Source organism: Silurus meridionalis, chromosome 16 (genome assembly GCF_014805685.1).
Source record: "Silurus meridionalis isolate SWU-2019-XX chromosome 16, ASM1480568v1, whole genome shotgun sequence".
NCBI classification, from domain to species: Eukaryota; Metazoa; Chordata; class Actinopteri; order Siluriformes; family Siluridae; genus Silurus; species Silurus meridionalis.
In genome coordinates this window covers 6,016,451-6,037,073 of record NC_060899.1, presented here as the reverse complement: position 1 = coordinate 6,037,073, position 20,623 = coordinate 6,016,451, and the positions used below count along the sequence as shown (strand labels likewise).

At 38.1% G+C, this 20,623-nt stretch overlaps 1 protein-coding gene across 1 annotated transcript; it reads right to left on the bottom strand.

Moving 5' to 3' along the window:
- Window positions 1–6,608: 6,608 nt before the first annotated feature.
- Window positions 6,609–19,066, bottom strand: ppp4r2a (protein phosphatase 4, regulatory subunit 2a). The gene is made up of 9 exons (XM_046870054.1): window positions 18,977–19,066; window positions 18,356–18,437; window positions 16,687–16,857; window positions 13,458–13,551; window positions 13,316–13,353; window positions 12,349–12,423; window positions 12,121–12,249; window positions 11,664–11,941; window positions 6,609–8,577 (listed from the first exon to the last, which is right to left on the bottom strand). Exons 1-9 carry the CDS (start codon window positions 19,008–19,010, stop codon window positions 8,240–8,242), a joined length of 1,239 nt encoding a protein of 412 aa, XP_046726010.1. The 5' UTR covers window positions 19,011–19,066; the 3' UTR covers window positions 6,609–8,239.
- Between the last annotated feature and the right edge of the window lie 1,557 nt (window positions 19,067–20,623).

The window sequence follows — 20,623 nt, the reverse complement described above, 5'->3', positions numbered from 1 at the left end:
TGATGGCTCGAAGTTCAGCAGGCCTTTATCTTAAGATGCCTCTAAGGAGTGTTTCTGCTTACCCTGACACTTCAGACCTGTCTTTTCAATCCTGAAACAGACAACTCTTTTGACACATTCAAAAATCAATACACTGTTGAAATGTGCTCTGACTTCAATGATGGTCCAACCCTGACTTCATGATTTATTACTCACGAAGAGAGGCATCAGGAGAGAAATGTCAGCCATCAAGTTCTGAAGTCGTGGGCAGGCACTCAGCTTGCCACCACAATGATGAGACATAGAGGAGAGATGAGATACAAGATTAGCCTGCCGTGTGACTTGGTCTTCAATACTCTTTGTTTAAAAAATGTCAGGGTGAAATGTGAAAGATGGAGTATCTGGAATAAAGATCTGATGTCCTCTCCTCATGTTGTATTCCTAACTCGCAATGTCTCTGGGATTTTCCACGATTGTGAACAGGATAAAGTACTTGGATGAATGAATAAATGAAAGAATGAATGAATGAATTATATGAGAGTGGCATATTTGTAAAGATGGTTAAATAGGTCAGTGATTTTTAAGTAGGTGAATTTTTGGTTTCAGTCAAAGTCACTTTTTATCATCATTAAGAGATTTCATAATATAACATTTTAAAAGCTTTAGACAAGGCGACATTTATTCAGCTGCCAATTACATCAGACATGTTTTAGCTGGTAAATAATCCCCATACAATTCTTATCCATACAAATCAACTGGACGTCTTCTTCCACACGCATGCCAACGTCTTTCAACAGGTTTAAAATGCCATACACATCTTACTGCATGAACATGTTTTGAATCTATCCATATAACAGCTTGTGGCTTTGATCTGAGCTACAGGTCACCTTATCCAAAGCTGGTTTTAGGCTCCTATATTCTGTTCTGTGGTACACATCTTGTAAAACAATTTAGCCTAAAAAACAGCCATTCAATCCTCAGACCAACTGTTCAGAGGGCTCCCTTTTTTAAAACAGACTAACAGACTGGTCTTCTGGGTGGTGGACATTACCATGACCTATTAGTCGGCTCCCGAATGGTACAACAGTAAAGCGTTTGCCCTATCGCCAAGAGATTGTGTCTGAATTTAGATGATGCCACAGTCCTCTGTGCCTGGGAGTCCAAGAGAGCAAAATTGGGTTTTTTGGAAACAAGGGATGGTATTACTCTCTTCCTTGTCAAATCAAGTGAAACTAGCCAATTGTGGGAATGTGTGAGCTCATGTATGCAGTTAGCACTTCCTCCAAATGTGTTTAGCTCAGAAAGGTGTGATGCTTGTCTTTCAGTAAACATGTATTCACTTTCATTCTGCCTGGCAAATGACCAAACTGAGAGAAAATGTGGTTTAAAAAATTTGAATTTGACTCAGAAATCAGTCTCTCTGTTTAAGATCAAAAGTAATTGGACAATTGAATGATCAGGTCAGGCGTTTGTTTTCTACATGACAGATCTACAAATGATTTTATTAAAGTGTTGAATATTCTTTTGGTAAATGCTTATGGGCACTCTTTCTGCACCATTAGTATAACACTTATTTGACTCCTATCATTTTATACCAAATAGTATATTATTATAAAAAATATCAAGCCTTTACTTCATTTGAACTTATTCCATCCAAGCTATTCTATCCCTGTTTTTTAACAAAATGGCACCATCTAGAGTATATCTTTGTAAATAAAACTTTAATAACCAATGGATCTCACAAATATCTGTAAAGAATTGAACTACTTCATTAATCATTCACTGGATTAAATAGCACATAAAAGCAGTCAGTGTCAACTGAAGCTCACAACCTGAAATAACTGACAAGAGAGAGAGAGAGAGAGAGAGAGAGAGAGAGAATTACTGCTTGCTATTGCAGTCTAAGTGTGTTTTAGTGCAGGTTAAGTGTGGTGATAGAGTTGTATTAGAGTGTGTCGTTATGTGCCAGTTTGTGAATGCAGTTTCATTGTGTTAGTATGTGTTATTATTACAGTGTTGTGTGGTGTTAGTGTGTTATTCCAGTGTTGGTGTGGTGTTATTTTTGTGTTAAGTTACGAGTTATATTTTGGGTTGTTAAAGGAGGAAGTATCTCAGTGGTTAAGATGTTGGACCTCTGCTCAGAAGGTTTTGAGTTCAAATCTCCTTAACCATCGCCTGCACAATTGCACAAATGAGCCATTTCTAAGTTGCTCTGGATAAGAGCATCTGCCAAATGGTGCAAATGTACATTTATGTAGTGTGGCCATTAATGTAATGTGGCACATCTGGGTAAGTGGTGGGTCTGCAGTGCTGGTGCAGCTTTCGTTCACAATTTGGTCTGATGTACCATTTATTTTGTACATGAATTTTGTTGCCATACATACATTTATTTTGTCCCAGACTGAAATAAATGTCATTTGAAAGTCTCTAAGTAATTTGCATATTTGCTTTTGATTTTGGGTAAGATTTGTCATTGGGGGTGTAAATGGTGTATATATGTTTGGGTAATCCTGTCTGACTTTCACTTTTAGAATATTGTGCTTTTTTTTGAAAATTGATGATTCTCATACTATTGAGTTGAAAACCTATTGTCACTGTTTACACAGATGCTTCCACTTGAAGTATTCCATATGTCAGGACAAAAGATGTGCAATCAGAATCAAATTGGTTGGCTAAATTAAAATTTTCTGTTTGTGTACTTCATCATTTTATTCAGGATTCCATCAGATTCCATCACTCCTGCTTAGTACCCAGGACGCTTCCAGATGGTAGTGGAAGACTTCTATTGTCTAATTTGTTTAGTAGAAGTGTTTAACAATTATAATAGTGTTTTAAATATTATAATTAAGTGTTTTAAAAAGATTCACCCATATGTTTGTGGGGGGTTTTAGTTGTTAGATAAGTGTCAGATTAATGCCTTCATTACTGTGTGTATGTAGGTTTGAGAAAAATAAATTCCAACAGTATTTGGATTTCTATGCTTTCTGGAGTTCTTTTATGCTGTCTTGGGCCCATCTGTATGCCCTCCTTATGCTGTAGAGCAGCTGGGCTGACTGCAGGCACTGCTGTTTTGCTCTGCTCTTTTACTGAGTGTGGTAATTTGGCTGTGATCAGACAGAGGGGTTAGTGGCTTAAAAATGAATGCTCTGAGTGATAAAGGGTCATAATCAGTTATTTGTAATCTACCCTGATGTCATGAAAAGGTACGCAGAAAGTGTACCTCCACAAAAAAATACTGTTGCCATTGTGCTGTTGCAGTCTCTGGCAAAATTGCAGCTACTTATTTCCTATTTTTAATGACCTACATAGTTTAAGTTGGTAAAATCAAATTTGGGGTAAATATATAACTGTTCCATTGCTCTGTGATGATGTCAGATGCATTTATTCTGGTACCGGAAAGTGCAGATCTCAGTTTGGGTCTGGGGGAAAATTTCCCTGTAGTTCAAAATGTATATATATATATATATATATATATATATATATATATATATATATATATATATATATACAGTGAGGAAAATAAGTATTTGAACACCCTGCTATTTTGCAAGTTCTTCCACTTAGAAATCATGGAGGGGTCTGAAATTGTCATCGTAGGTGCATGTCCACTGTGAGAGACATAATCTAAAAAAAAAAATCCAGAAATCACAATATATGATTTTTAACTATTTATTTGTATGATACAGCTGCAAATAAGTATTTGAACACCTGTCTATCAGCTACAATTCTGACCCTCAAAGACCCTCAAAGTCTGCCTTTAAAATGTCCACCTCCACTACATTTATTATCCTAAATTAGATGCACCTGTTTGAGGTCGTTAGCTGCATAAAGACACCTGTCCACCCCATACAATCAGTAAGAATCCAACTGCTAACATGGCCAAGACCAAAGAGCTGTCCATAGACACTAGAGACAAAATTGTACACCTCCACAAGGCTGGAAAGGGCTACGGGAAAATTGCCAAACAGCTTGGTGAAAAAAGGTCCACTGTTGGAGCAATCATTAGAAAATGGAAGAAGCTAAACATGATTGTCAATCTCCCTCGGACTGGGGCTCCATGCAAGATCTCACCTTGTGGGGTCTCAATGATCCTAAGGAAGGTGAGAAATCAACCCAGAACTACACGGGAGGAGCTGGTCAATGACCTGAAAAGAGCTGGGACCACCGTTTCCAAGGTTACTGTTGGTAATACACTAAGACGTCATGGTTTGAAATCATACATGGCACGGAAGGTTCCCCTGCTTAAACCAGCACATGTCCAGGCATGTCTTAAGTTTGCCAATGACCATTTGGATGATCCAGAGGAGTCATGGGAGAAAGTCATGTGGTCAGATGAGACCAAAATAGAACTTTTGGGTCATAATTCCACTAAACGTGTTTGGAGGAAGAAGAATGATGAGTACCATCTCAAGAACACCATCCCTACTGTAAAGCATGGGGGTGGTAGCATCATGCTTTGGGGGTGTTTTTCTGCACATGGGACAGGACGACTGCACTGTATTAAGGAGAGGATGACCGGGGCCATGTATTGCAGATTTTGCTTTGAAGATGGGTCGAGGCTGGGTCTTCCAACATGACAATGACCGAAGCACACAGCCAGGATAACCAAGGAGTGGCTCTGTAAGAAGCATATCAAGGTTCTGGCATGGCCTAGCCAGTCTCCAGACCTAAACCCAATAGAGAATCTTTGGAGGGAGCTCAAACTCTGTGTTTCTCAGTGACAGGCCAGAAACCTGACTGATCTAGAGAAGATGTGTGGAGGAGTGGGCCAAAATCCCTCCTGCAGTGTGTGCAAACCTGGTGAAAAACTAAAGAAAACATTTGACCTCTGTAATTGCAAACAAAGGCAACTGTACCAAACATTAAATTTGACTTTCTCAGGTGTTCAAATACTTATTTGCAGCTGTATCATACAAATAAATAGTTTAAAAATCATACATTGTGATTTCTGGATTTTTTTTTATTTTAGATTATGTCTCTCACAGTGGACATGCACCTACAATGACAATTTCAGACCCCTCCATGATTTCCATGATATTGTGATTTCTGGATATTTTTTTTTTAGATTATGTCTCTCATAGTGGACATGCACCTACGATGACAATTTCAGACCCCTCCATGATTTCTAAGTGGGAGAACTTGCAAAATAGCAGGGTGTTCAAAAACTTATTTTCCTCACTGTATATATATATATATATATATATATATATATATATATATATATATATATATATATATATATATATATATATTTGCATGCATTCTTCTTAATATGAGTTTGATATAAACATTTTTCATTAATTATTGCTTCCAAAATTTCAAAATGTGAGTTTAAGTAAAACAGTATAAACAGTATAAGGTGAATAATTATATGGAAAGAGAAAATGGCCATATAATTATTTGACCATGGTTCACTTTATTTCTATTTTTCAAGCATGCCCCCATTCCAGCCATTCCTATTCTATTTCTATTTTAGCCATTATGTTTTTTATTTATTCAAAACAAATGAATACAAATAAAATAAGAAATTAAAAAAAGCACATTTATTGTATGTATACCAATTGCTTCTTTATATAATGAACAACAGAAACCAAATTGGCTTTTACATGGAACGTGGTTCTTAGTTTAAAAACAGTCTTGTGCTGATGAGACTGATGAGTCTCACTCTTATTACTCACTACTCACTGTTGATCTCTTGCAGTAGCAGTAGTGCATTGTACTGGACATAGAGAATGGGTTTTCTACTGTTCATCTTGGGGATACCTGGACTAAGTACTAAAGAGGATATCTTTCAGGTTTTGTTTGAAAAGGTCAGTGAAGGTGTTCTTCTGCATAATCAGTAAGGTTAAAGTTGGTCTGATGTGCCAGTAGCACATTGGTCATTAGAGCATTATCATGGGAGATCCCTGCATTTATACTGTGGATGCTAATAGCATGGAAATATCTCTGTCGCCATATGGTAGAGATAATGACCTTTGAGGACCAGAATTTTTTTTGCTGTTTGTACTATTCTCTTAATGAAGTCAGCCCTGCTGTTATCATGTGACTCACTAGTCTTGTGTGGATTATCAATGAGTTTTATCACCTGAGATGAGTGCATTGATAGTGCACAAGCAGCACGTTTTAGCAAATTTTGTCCTGGGAATGAGATTATTCTATAGGAACATCTGCCTCTGTGAATGTGTTTGTTGTTTTGAGTCTTTAGGGGGTTTTTCAGCATCTTTTGCTATGGTTGAGATTGTCTTTACTGAATCCCATAGAACAGGGGAGGGTTGCGACTCTTGTGGCTCAGGGGATGTGTTTATGAGGGTTTGGTTTGTGGGCTAGCTCAGAGGTTCTGAAGCTATTCTGTCTTTAAGGTGCAGCTCCTCTCTCAGTGCAGTGAACTCCCTCCTCAGGGCATTTCTGTCCTGCATAAATCCTGTTTCAGATGTTATTTTTCTGTTTTCTATATGGCTCAGCTGTTCCTTCCAATAGCTAAGTATACCAAGTGTAAAGTGAGATGGTGCATTTGGTTTAGCACCTTTTCTACTCTTTTAGCATATTCAATTTATGTCCACGTTGCTGTTTAAGCATTATTTTTCTGATATTATTGTGAATAATTGGAAAAAAAAAACTCAAACAAGAGCTTGAGTGACAGTGTTCCAAAATTTATTTGATTCTTAATGGCTGCTACTTCATCATGCATAAATGAAGTATCAACATTAACTGTTTACATTTATTGCTTTAATTGAATACTGTAGTCCAGGCATTCAGTTCATGAAGAAATCATAAAATTGATTAAATTTACACAAAGGCCTTGAACACATTCTACAAAATCTACTTTATAGAAATGTAAAAATTCTAAATATCAAAAAGGAGTTATGAAATTAGTTACAGATAGGATGGTCGAAACCATGTTAGCTCATATGTTTCTTGATTGGCAGAAGAGAGGGGGGTAGTGTTCATAAGCTCATCACCATGAGCTCATCACCATGTTGCTCAGAGAGGAAATGTAACGTGAAAAATCTTATTACAGACATCAATAAGAATTGCTCAATAGCGGTTAAACACAAACATATAATTAGCAATATTTAATGATTACATTCCAACTAACTGCATGAATATTTAATGCAGGTGAAATTACAGTCCATTAAACAGCACCATAAAATGCTTGAATGTTGACCAAGAAGTACTAAAATGCATGAAAAAAGAAAAAAAAAAAAAAAAAAAAAAAACTTGCTACCACGTACAAAACCGATTAACATTTTATGACTAGCTTTTCAAACAGGTGGAGGAGAGAACTTAATTGGTGCTCCTCTACTCTACAGTGGATCACATCTCCAGAGAGGAATAAAGTCATGCCTAACTGCACTACAGGTAGGAGCATTCACATTCCTAGAGCAAGAAAACATTGAGTGGTTAAAGAATAAATTAAGAAACTTTAAAATAACTTTCCATTTGTGCCACAACAAAGCAAAGGCAGAAGGCAGTAGAGATAAAATGTAATGCCACATACAATTCAAAATAACTGGGCATTTGGGCAGGCCTTTTTTTTTTTTTTTGCTTCAAGCAGCCAAAACAGTAATCATTAAGGATATACAGTTGTTTATTTTTTCTAGTAAATACAGGTATTTGGTCCATTAAAAATCTTCCAGTTTTGCATGGTTTAAAAAAAAAAAAAAGGAAAAAAAAGGCTGATAAAATGCTTTATTCCAATGATTCAGTATACACAGTCCTCCAGTTATGTAATAAATGGTGTTTGAATTATAACTGCTAGTGGTTTAATCCTGCATGGTGGTTTATTTGTTTATTTTTAGAGGCCCCTGGAATGTTTGGATCCTGATTTATAGATTAAAGCATCTTTCTAGCTGCGTAATCCTGGTCTATAACAAAACATGCACACGAGTTTGATTAAACGTCTTTATAGAAAATGTGTGGTAAATCAGTTGTAGGAGTCTGGTGAATAAACCATGATTAGACCATCATACACCGTAGGCTTATGTCAGTGAACAACAAAAACTAAGGTTAAAATCATTTTCCAGAAACGATCAGATACACAGCAACAATTGTGGCTGTCAGAAGGCCATGCAAGGTTTGTGTGGAGACTTGAGGAGGATAAGGTTCACTAGGAAAATGCCCTCCTCTCGTGTGAGGTATTAAGACTTGCACTCTGTTTCCAGGGCTGCTGGTAATTTGGGGCTGATGTTTTGCTGTGTTAAATAAAATTTAAAACAAAAGAAAATAAGAAAAAAAAAAGGAAACAATGTAACCAGTGCTTTCAGTTTTGCTCTACAAAGTCTTGTGCAGTCTCTGAACTTTGTGAAGTGTCCTCTGCAGTGCTGTTGCCCTCTGCTGCCGGCTCTGTGTAACTGCTGGCAGATGAAGACGCGGACTCGGCGTGACACTCACTTTCCTCACTGCCACTGTTACTGCTACTGCTTACTGGGTCAGTGTTTTCCTCAGTGTTATCCAGTTCTGCAGGGTCCAGCCTCTCTAACTGTGCTTTGTGCTCCAACAGCTCCACTTCACGGCCAGTCTCGTTACTGTGCGAAGAGCCAGGAGAATCCAGTTTACCAACCGTGCCATCTCCACATTCTGACTGTGTGCTGGAGGGCTCTGTGGTGAAAGAATTTTGTTTTCATATCAATAAAATACACATCTGCTGAAATTCCAAGCAAAACACATGCCTGGTGAGCAAGTGAGAATGAAAAAAATGATTAGCTTAATAATAAAAGTAAAGAATTTGATTTAGTTGTAGCTAATATTAACCTCTCGCCAGAGTGAAAGATAACAGTCAGTGAACATTCATGGTACAGTGATTTTTGTTTAGAAATCAATGAGACTGTATAATTGACTGTTCATGATTTAAGAAGCATAACAAAGCTTGCCAAATTAACAATTATTTCTTAAATTGTCACTGCCAAGTAAGCAGTACTATAGACAATTACCAATGTTAAGTGCCTGAGTTTCACAATGAGCTGAGCTAGGAAATGTGAGAAGAGCTAAAAATAGTGCAGCTCATCAACTAATCGATCAAACACAAACATCACAGAATGCTGAAAATGCCTTTAGCTGCTTTCTCTATTTACTCAGACAATACAGGCACTACTAATCCCAGTTATCCTTAGAAAAACATTTTGTGCATTTTAAATGTACCAAAATCATCTTTCGGTTTCTCCCATTAGGGGTCGCCTCAGCGGCTCATCAGTCTCCACACTCCCCTGTCCTCTACATCTGCCTCTTTCAAATTAACTACCTGCATGTCTTCCCTCACCACATCCATAAACCTCCTCCTTGGTCTTACTCTTTTCCTCCTTCCTGGTGACTCCAATCTCAGCATTCTTCTACCAATCCCCCATGTCCCTCCTCTACACATGTCCAAACCATCTAAATCTCACCTCCCTCACCTTGTCTCAAAAACTTCCAACATGCGCTGTCCCTCTAATAAACTCGTTTCTAATCCTGTCCATCCTCATCACTCCCAACGAAAACCTCATCATCTTCAGCTCTGCTACCTCCAGCTCCACCTGCTGTCTTTTATTCAATGCCACTGTCTCTAAACCATACAACATCACAGGTCTCACCACAGTCCTATAAACTTTTACTCTTGCAGATACTCTTCTTTCACAAATTACTCCGGACACTCTTCTCCACCCACTCCACCCTGCCTGCACTCTTTTCTTCACTTCTCTAACACACTCTCCATTACTTTGCACTGTTGACCCCAGGTACCTGAACTCCTTCACCTTCACTGCTTCTCCCTGCAACCGCACCACTCCACTGCCCGCCCTCCCTCTCATTCACACACATGTACTCTGTCTTACTGCTACTGACTTTCATTCCCCTTTTTCCAGCATGTACCTCCACCTCTCCAGGCTCTTCTCAACCTGCTCCCTACACTCACCACAAATAATATCATCCGCAAGCATCATAGTCCACTAAGATTCCTGTCTGACCTCGTCCGTGAACCTGTCCATCACCACTGCAAACAGGAAAGGGCTCAGAGCCGGTCCTTGATAGAGTCCAACCTCCACCTTAAACGAGTCTGTCGTTCCTACTGCACAATTCACTGCTGTCACACTGTCCTCATACATGTCCTGCACCACCCTCACACTTCTCTGACACACCTGACTTCCTCAAACAATACCACAACTTGGCACCCTGTCGTACACTTCCTCTAAATCCACCAACACACAATGCAACTCCTTCTGAACTTCTTTATACTTCTCAATCAACATTCTCAAAGCAAATAACGCGTCTGTGGTGCTCCTCCTCGGCATGAACCCATACTGCTGCTTACAGATGGTCACCTCTTCTCTCAGCCTGGCTTCCACTACTCTGTCCCATAACTTTATGGTGTGACAGATCAAATTTATTCCCCTGTAGTTACTGCAGGTCTGCACATCTCCCTTATTCTTAAAGATCAGTACCAGCACACTCCTTCTCCATCCCTCAGGCATCCTCTCACCTTCCAGAATCTTGAACAATCTGGTTATAAACTCCACTGCCATCTCTCCTAAACATTATGCTTTTACCGGTATGTCATCTGGTCCAACCGACTTTCCCCTTTTCATCCTCTTAATCGCTGCTTTCACTTCCTCCTTACTAATCCATTGCACTTCCTGCTTCACCACCTCCACATCATCCAACCTTCTCTCTCTCTCATTTTCCTCATTCATCAGCTGCTCAAAATACTCCCTCCACCTTCTCAACACACTCTCCTCACTAGTCAACACATTTCCATCCCCATCCTTTATTGCTCTAATCTGCTTCCTCCTTCAGTTTCCACCATCTTATTCTTTTTTTTTTTTTTTTAAGTCCACACTCTCCTCCTCTTCTTCCCCTCTAAAACCATCCTAAAGACCACCATCCGATGCTGTCTAGCTACACTGTCCCCTGCAAACACCTTACAGTCTCCAATCTCCTACAGGTTGCATCTCCTGCAAAGAATATAGTCCACCTGTGTGCACTTTCCCCCACTTTTATATCTCACCCTCTGATCCTCCTTCTTCTTAAAATAAGTGTTCACCACTGCCATTTCCATCCTTTTGGCAAAATCTACCACCATCTGCCCTTCCACATTCCTCTCCTTAAAGCCATACCTACCAATCACCTCCTCATCACCTCTGTTCCCTTCACCTACATATCAAATAAAGTCTGCCCCAATCACCCATCGTTCTTTCCTAGGTACCCCTTCTACCACTTCATCTAACTAACTGCAGAATTTTTCCTTCTCCATCTCACAGCCCACTTGTGGAGCATAAGCACTGATGCCATATCATCACCCCTTCAACTTTCAGCTTCATGTTCATCACCCTATCAGAAACTCTCTTCACCTCCACTACACTCTTACTGTACTCTTCCTTCAGAATCACCCCTACACCATTTCTCTTTCCATTCACACCATAATAGAACAGTTTAAACCCCCTCCAATGTTCCTGGCCTTACTCCGTTTCCACTTGGTCTCCTGAACACAAGATATCCACCTTTCTCCTCTCCATCATATCAGCTACCTCTCTCTCTTTACCCGTCATAGTACCAACATTTAAAGTGCCCACTCAAACCTCCACTCTTCTTTCCCTGCTGCCTCTGGCAAAATATTTCCATCCCAAATTAACTGTAGTTAATTAATTTATATACATAGAATTCAGACTAGAAAATCTCACAATAACAGAACTACACAGACACCAGCAAACACTTACCTTGGTCTTCAGGGATAAGCGCAGATGAATCCTTCACTTCCATATTAGCATGCTGAGAGGACTCGGCCACATCTGTTGAGCTCTCAACAGAAGCATGACAAGACAAGTCCTTCCCACTGGCTTCATTCTCCTCCTCTGCATCCTTATCGAACTTAAGCCGTTTGGCATCGTGTCTTTCCTCATCCTCATCCTCCTCCTCCTCAGGTTCCTCGTCCTTGCGGTGCTTGCCCTTCCGCAGTTCTTCACTTGAGCATACCGTTTCTGATGTCATGGAATCACTGAGGGTAAATGGATGAAATGGGAAACAAATAAACAAAAATAATCACTGAATTTATGTACTAAAAAACTGTCTTTCTGCTTACTGAAGAGTAAATATCAACCACTACAATCCAAGGTGTGGTCAGATGCAGTGTTTTTCTTTCATCTGTGCATAAGATTTTTAAGAATGAACGCTTACCAGACTGTTCTTTCTGTCTGTTCAGCACTGCTCTCTGTGCTGTCCGGGAGGCCGTTAGCAGTTATGCTGCTTGACAGAGAAAGCTTTGATCTATTTATTGACCTAGGTGTGGCTGGGCCATTCACATTTCTACCAGAGTGAAAATGAGAACAAAAGCAATTAAAATGTTGCAATTGCAAAGGGAATATTGGAGCATTGACATTTTTGGCTGCAAGTGTCGGCCCTTACCTATCCGGAAGAGCAGAAGCATTTCCAGGGAACATGACTCCGTTCATTCTGTTCACACCACTGGAGCCATTTTTTCTTAAAGGACAAACAAGATCATGGCATTCAGTAAAACATTTCATCCATACTCAATCCAGGGGTCCTCGATCGACTTCACGCAAAAGGTGGGGCAGCTGCAGGTTTTCATTCCGGACCAAATTTTACATTTTCTTTCATGTTTAAGATTTGTTCAAACAAATGGCAAAACCTGCAGTACCATCAGCCCTTTGCAGGTAACATTAAAACACCCTGCAATTCCTGATGCATGGAAGATAATTACTGCACAGCACACAGACAGGTGACACATTAATGAGGGATTATTGTGGTTTATGGCTCTTAAGCCATAAGAAAATTTTCATGCATGATTCAAGTAATTTGCTAAATGTTGAAGATGTTTTCGTAACTGTAATTCTCTCCCCGTTTTGCTCTTGCCAAATATAAGTCAATAGATAACGATCACTTTTCCCACCACACAGCAGTTCCAAGCCAGGAAAGGGGGCGGGGCTGCGCTCAAGCAACTCAACATAACAGCACAACACGCTCGGAGGAAAAGTGTTATTAGCCCTCATAATATTACTCTGAATGAAATGGTAGAGGGGTTTGCCATTCCTCTCTCTAGATTTCTGGCTAATTAAATATTGTTAGTATTTCGACTTATCAATTGCTGATGACGGGGTGAACTCTATTTAAATTGTGCCAATTTAAAGCACGAAATGGATCGCTTTTACATTCTAATGGAAAGTGGTCTCGTGACGAACGATCACACGAGGCACAAATGTGCACTGAATTGTTTGATGGCTATGAATTTGATGCAACTTAAATGCTATGACCACGTCACTAGATCTCAACCAAATTGAGCTTTTAGATTGGGCTCTAAATAGTAGATGGTGGTGAAAAAACCTGATTAAGACACTTGAGCAGCTTCACTCACTCTGAGGTAGGATACACACAGCTGACCACCATCACATTCTGCAATAAAATGAATAGAAAGGTTTTAAGAGAGCTAATTGAAATTACATAACCATAGTGTAATTATGTGGTTCTGAACCCCAAGAGCTAAGAGCATAGCTTACCTTTTCCACGCCTCTTAGAAACTTGTCTGTTCCTGTGTAGTTTCTTTTCGGCTCAGTAAGCAGTTCACATAGACGCTGGATAGTGAAAGGGATCCTGGAACAAAGCGATCAGCAATTTCAGACTGGAACTTGTACTTAAGTATTTATGCATTCATGTCTTATCCTGCAAGAAGCTGTAAGGTGACCGTTAGCCAACAATTGGCCGTGTGAACTAAAACTGCTGTGAAGTACACTTTTATTTTACGAAATTTTACGAAAAAGCCTGGATAATTTGCAAAATAGATGTCGGGATAAAAAATTAAAAAAGTAATAACTTCTGAATCTTGTTGGAAACTTCAACATGCAGGTTACAATAAAAGTGACAGAACAATAAAAAAAAAAAGAAAGAGCAACACTCGTGAAAAAATTCAAATTTTGACATGAGCAGATGAAATCTACACATAAGGAATTCAATTTCACCAGTAAATCTCACAAAATAAATGAGAACATTCAACTTCACCATCCGTCTTATATACATTTACGCCATTTAACTCATTTATGCAACTGAGCAGCTATGTGGTCAAGGGCCATGCTTAGGGGCCCAGGAGAGGCAGATTAGAGTGGATGGGATTTGAACTCATGAAATTTGGATTCAAAGTCTAATCCCTTAACCACTAAGATACCACCTCCCCAGTCTTATTTGACTGACGAGATGTTTTTCTTTCTTACTACTCGCTTCTCTCTGGATCAGATTAGACACTTTGAAGGAGAACAATATTACATACAGTTGTACATATATAAAGAATAGAAAAATCCAACCCAGGAATAAATAATGTGAATAAATATTGTTTATTATTATAATCTTGAGTTAATTCATCAGACTATGATGAACCATACCATAATGATACACCATAATGATTCTGATTGCATATGTGAAGAAAATGTAGTGGACCCATTTTATTCATGGTGAATTACATAAAAACACAATCTATATGAATACTCAGTTTAATGAAGGCTAATATAAAAAAAAAAAACTATATCCGTTTGATATCAGCCAGTTGTGAAATCCATAATTAAGGAGCATATGAAGAAAAAGCCACACCAACCATGGAGCATAAACAAGTCTTCTTCTTCTTCTTCTTCCGGCTGCTCCTGTTAGGTGTCTCCACAGCGGATCATCCGTCTCCATACTACCCTGTCTTTTACAACCAACTACCTGCAAGTTTTTCTTCACCACATCCATAAACCTCCTCCTGGTCTTCATCCTTTCCTCCTTCCTGGTGGCTCCATCCTCAGCATTCTCCTACTGATATACCCCATGTCCAACAATTTCAATCAAAGGACAAAGGAGCTCTCACACTTTGTCTCCAAAAACGTCCTACATGCGCTGTCCCTCTAACAAACTCGTTTCTAATTCCATCCATCGTCGTCACTCCCAATGAACATCTCAGCATCTTCACCTCTGCTACCTCCAGCTCCACCTCCTGTCTTTTACTCAATGCCACTGTCTCTAAACCGTACAACATCGCAGGTCTCACCACAGTCCTATAAACTTTCCCTTTCACTCTTGCAGACACTCTTCTATCACAAATCACTCCTGTCACTCTTCTCCACCCACTCCATCCTGCCTGCACTCTGTTCTTTACTTCTCTTTGGAATAAATAAAAACCTGACTGAGAAGAGGAAAAAAATTATGTTTTAGGGTGTTCGGTGTCAGATAAATATTGGGGAGCCAGGCCATGCAAATCTTCATGTCAGCACAAGAATTTTAAAATCAACTTAAAACCCTATGGAAAGAAAAGGTAAGGATTCCAAAGCAGGAGTAATATGATCCCTAATCAAGATATTAGCTGCTGAGTTTGAAACGTATTACAATTTGTGTAGCATGTAACCCAGCAAGAACTAAAGTGCAGTGCAGTAATTAAAGTGGGAAAAACCAGAAACATTATTAATCAGTTTTTTCAGAGACAGAAAAAAGATTTTAAAGATTAAAAAAAGAAAAAGGCATTTGTACTAATTAACTAAACTTGTGGCAATTTAATTAAAAAAAATAACTATGACTATTAAGTGACTGCCTTTTCCATAAACCCAAACTTATATTGTTTGTATTTATTATTTAAAAAAAAAATAATAATAATTTTTTTTTTTTTGGCAGCTATAAGACTTGCAAATCTCGTTTGCACAATAATCAGATTAATTATTATCAGACTACCCGTAGTCTCGGGCAACGAATAAGCATTTAAATATATGCACAATTTTTTCTAGATACCTAAAACCCCTGCTCTTTTGGTTCAGCCTACGTTTTGAGTGATAACATGGACTATTACTTTTAAATTGCTCATTTTTCCATTTTTATAAATATGCACATTTCTTCAAAGTTAGAACGTCAATGTAAGATATTTAATGATCAATATTCATCGTAAATGTCACTGGACATTGTGCCAGTGTAAAATCATGTCAAACTGATTAAATTATGACAAGTCTATTGGTAAACAGAGGTGGGAAGTAATGAAGTACAAATACTTAGTTACTGTAGTTAAGTAGATTTTTCAGGTATCAGTACTTTACTTCACTATTTATTTTTTTTCACTATTAACTTTTTACTTTCGTTAATTACATTTTTACACAAATATCTGTTACTTTCTACTTATTACATTTTCAAAACAGGCTCGTTACTTTACTTTTAATACATTTGGTCGCATGATCAATATTTTGTTTATTCTCACTGTGCACCGTTTTCAGTTTCTTGTCATTGTGCTCCTTTTTCAATCTACCACTGGTGGATCATTTCCTGGCTCTCACACACCACAGACGTAGGCTAGACTGCGAAGCTAACAACAAGCAAGGCAGAAGGTAACAAGAAGTACGGTGGTAACGTGGAGGAGACAGAGGGAGTCAGTGATGTAAACATGACTGAGAACTTTCCTCATCATCATCATCTTTTCTCTGCTTGTGTTCTATATGGTGGATGTTCAGCCTGAATACATTCATTAGATAAAATGTTACACTCTTTTATATTAAAATATGAATATGATGTGAGCTTCAGTTACCAATGGCAATGGCTACTTTTTACTTAAGTACATGTCAGAGCCCAAACTTCTTTACTTTAACTTGAGTGAAAAAGTATATTCGGTACTTCAACTTTTAAAACATGAGAATCTGTACTTCTACTTGAGTGGATGATGTGTGTACTTTTGCCATCTTTGTTAAGGTAAGAGACAACATCTCTAATTTTATCATGCTCTCTTACCCATTGTAGCCATCCACAATTTTAAGTATCCGTTCCTTCATCTCTTTAAAGGGAATGTATTCAACGTTTGGATTGGCAGGACCGCGCTGCTCTGGAGATGAGGCTTTAAATTCATCCATGACTTTTTCTAGCTTGAATAGGAAGTAGCTTTTAAACTGGGACCACTGAATCCTAAGAAAGCACAAAAAAGAAATGAGATATTTGTTAAAACATTTAAATATGTGCATAAGTGTAAACTAAACTGCCTCTACATGTTCACAACGCAGTCTTATTGTCATTATAGTCGGTTGCTTGGTGTTAACTACAACCCCAAATCCAAAAAAATATTGCAAATATTAGAAACTCAGATTGTAATTCACAATAGAACAAACACATCAAGTGTTTAAACTGAGAATATGTACTATTTTAAGGTAAAAGAGGGAAGAATTTAATTAGATGGTAACAACACGTCTCAAAAAAGTTGGGACACGGCCATGTTTATCACTGTGAGTTTTGGATAGGTTGTCCCATTTGTGTCTGATACAGGATTCTAACAGCTTTCACATTTTTCATTTCATGATGCAGCAAATGCTTTCAATTGTTAAAATGTCTGGACTGTAGGCAGACCAGTTCAGCACCCAGACGCTTGTACTACGAAGACATGCTGTTGCGGTTCAGCATCATCCCTGAAAGTGACGTTGTCTGGAAGGAAGCAGATGTTGCTCTAAAACCTGAATATACATTTGAGCATTGACATGGTCTTTCCAGATGTGCAAAATGTCCAATCCATTGGCACTAATGCACTCCCAAACCATCAGAAATACAGGTTTCTGAATTGAGCACTAATAACAAGCCGGGTGGTCCCTCTCCTCTTTAGTCCAGAGAATATGGCATCCATGGTGTCCAAAATTTTTTTTATATTTCATCTGAACCCAATAGTTTTTCCCACTTTGCCTCAGTACATTTTACAGAGAAGACTGTTAGTTTCTTGATCATAGTTTTAACCTAAAATTATGGATGGCACACCATAATTGTCTTCACGGGAAATAGACTTTTAGGCGTGTTTCTAACTCCACTGAATGATTTCCATTACAGAGTCATGCCTGAGGACCAGCCTGAGGGCCTGAAGTTGGTAGGCATCCAATATTGATTTCTTTCCCATGTCCCTTGCACACAGAGATTTCTCCAGATTCTCTGAATAGTTTGATGATACTATGTGCTGTGACATTCATCTACATTACATGGTCTTTACAAATTTATATTGGGGAACATTATTCTGAAATTGTTCCGCAATTAGTAGACAGTTTTGTGAATCTTGTGAAAACTCAAGATTTATACTGACCTGTTGCCAATGAACATAATTAGGTAAGAAAAGTTCCTTCCGCTGTTTCTTTTCAGTAACATTTACTTTTACAGCCTTTCGTTACCCAGTCTAAATTTTTTTTGTTTACCTTATTGTTTTCTATAAAATTATAGATTTAAACACCTGATCTAAGAGGTTTAAGAGATTCGCAAATGCATTTTGAGGATTTCTACATTTTAGATAAAATCCCAACTTTTTTTTAAATTTGGGTTGTACTTAAGAACTAAACCAGTAAATCAAACTTCAGATCTGAAAACATCAGTGCAATACAAGAAAGGATATAAGCATCAAGTATGACTTGTTATTTAGAAAGGTTATATAACTCACATAGTCTCTCCGGTTTTGGCTATATGGCACAAAAACTGGTCCAGAATGGGGCATCCTTCCTTTTTTCCTTTCTTCTCAAAATCTGGAATACACAGTCAGGGTGTGTGAGATGAGATTATACTTCACTAACCTTGTATTTATGTATAACAGGAGGTCCAATAACTGCAGTAGTCTTCATGTAAACAATACACACACGATGATTGAAAATAAACAGAAATCAGGAAGCACTTGACTCCTACAGTCTTGACATTAGAAAATTGTAGTCCTGGGGATTATTGATGGTTTCTAAGAGTATATTTCGTCTATTTAAACGCCTTTAAAAAGCTCTGACAGTCAGCTCTGTCTACTAATGTTTCTCTGAGATTCGTCCGCATTAATGAAGTAATACGCGCGTCGGATCCGAAACAAACACACGAGCTTCCTGTTTACACGCCTGTAGGTGAGAGACTCGGTTCATTAGCTTGCCGGCTAATTACACTAGTCGACTCTCCTGCTGAACAAACCAGCTAACGAATAACTAGTTAACCGTATCACAGCGTTCGCGCTAAATTCGTTAGCGTTATAAAGAAACCTCACATTTATACCCAGTAGTACCAACACAAACACATTATCCTAAAGTACCTCTGAAAGCGCCAAGCAGCGTATCGAGCTCCATGATTTCTCCAGAGCTCAGCAAAGCCAGTGACCAACAGAAAGACAACAGACGCCAATATGGCGCCGGATGACGTCACTACCGGTCGCTCCGTTTAGAAGCAAAAAAAAACCGAAACTACAATTATTAATTACATAATATTATACATACGACTTATCCGGGTTAAGATAAATAAAAAGTTTGCTATAAATACAAACACAGTGTTTGGAGACAATATATTTATGAATTGTGAGTCTTGGATAAGTATGTATGTAGTGATGTACATACATACTTCTGTCCAATTACAGAAGTATTTACCCTTAAAATGTTCTTAAGTATCCAAAGTACTATGATTTATTATGGCTTTAATGTTCCTATCATCATTTTTTTGTCACAAGACTATTTGCTCAATCAACTCAGTTTATGTAAAAAAAAAAAAAAAGACTCTAATGTTACTCCTGGCACACCAATCTATTAATAGAATTATATTCATGAGTCAAACACTGATATCCATTAAAATTATCATGAGCCCAAAACCATAATTTATTCCTTTCAAAATGTTCTGCTTGCTGTTGAGCTGAACCATATGTCCATGCTAAACGGGTCACCAACCTTTTTTAAACTGAGAGCTACTTCTTGGGTAGCGATTAATGTGAAGGGCTACCAGTTTAATACACACAGTTTACAGTTTGATCTGAATCACAAATTTGCTCAATTTACATTTTATTATGTTATTATTAATAATTAATGATATCCATCTATGTGAAGACACTGATCATGTTAATGATTTCTCCTAATAATTATCATCAATGATTTAACAAAGTAGGAAACAGCTATTTTTAGAAAAGGCCTGCAGGCTACTCATGTGGTCCTTGTGGGCTACCTGGTGCCCGCGGGCACCACGTTGGTGACCCCTGAAGTATATAGCACCAAGCGGCAATCAAAACAATTTTGAAACAGTCACACGCTCCACACTTTGTTGACTAGCAGCATGCTTGATTAGTTTTTATCCACTCAAAAATAAAAAGGAATGACTGATTTTATGAACATATTTAAAGATATTGAAGACTTGAAGATATATGACTTTCAAATGTAGTGAAGTTAAAGTAAAAGTCTCCATAAATGGTAATACTTCAGTAAAGTACAGATACGTGAAAACGCTACTTAAGCAGTGGTGGATGAAGTACACAAAGCATTTACTTGAGTAAAAGTAAAGATACACTAGGTAAAATATTACTCCAGTCAAAGTAAATGTGCTCCCTTTAAACTTTCACTTGAGTAAAAGTTCAAAAGTGTTTGCCTTAAAATGTACTTAAGTATCCAAAACTAAGATTTATTATGGCTATAATGTCTTATTATTATTTTTATCACAAGACTCAGTTTATGTAAAATACACTAAGGTAAATATTATCACATAATAAAATTATATTAATGAATGAAACACTGCTTAATATATAACTTTTTTTTTTAATCGCACAAATAAGGCCACGGGTGTTGTGGAAAGTCAGGAGTTTCTTCCATCATTTATTACTCTTAAAATGTTCTGCTTGCTCAACGTCTCCCCCGTTGATGAAGCTCCTCTCTGCTTCAGCTACCGTCATTGGATGAGTAAGAACATCTTCTTAGATCAATTCACA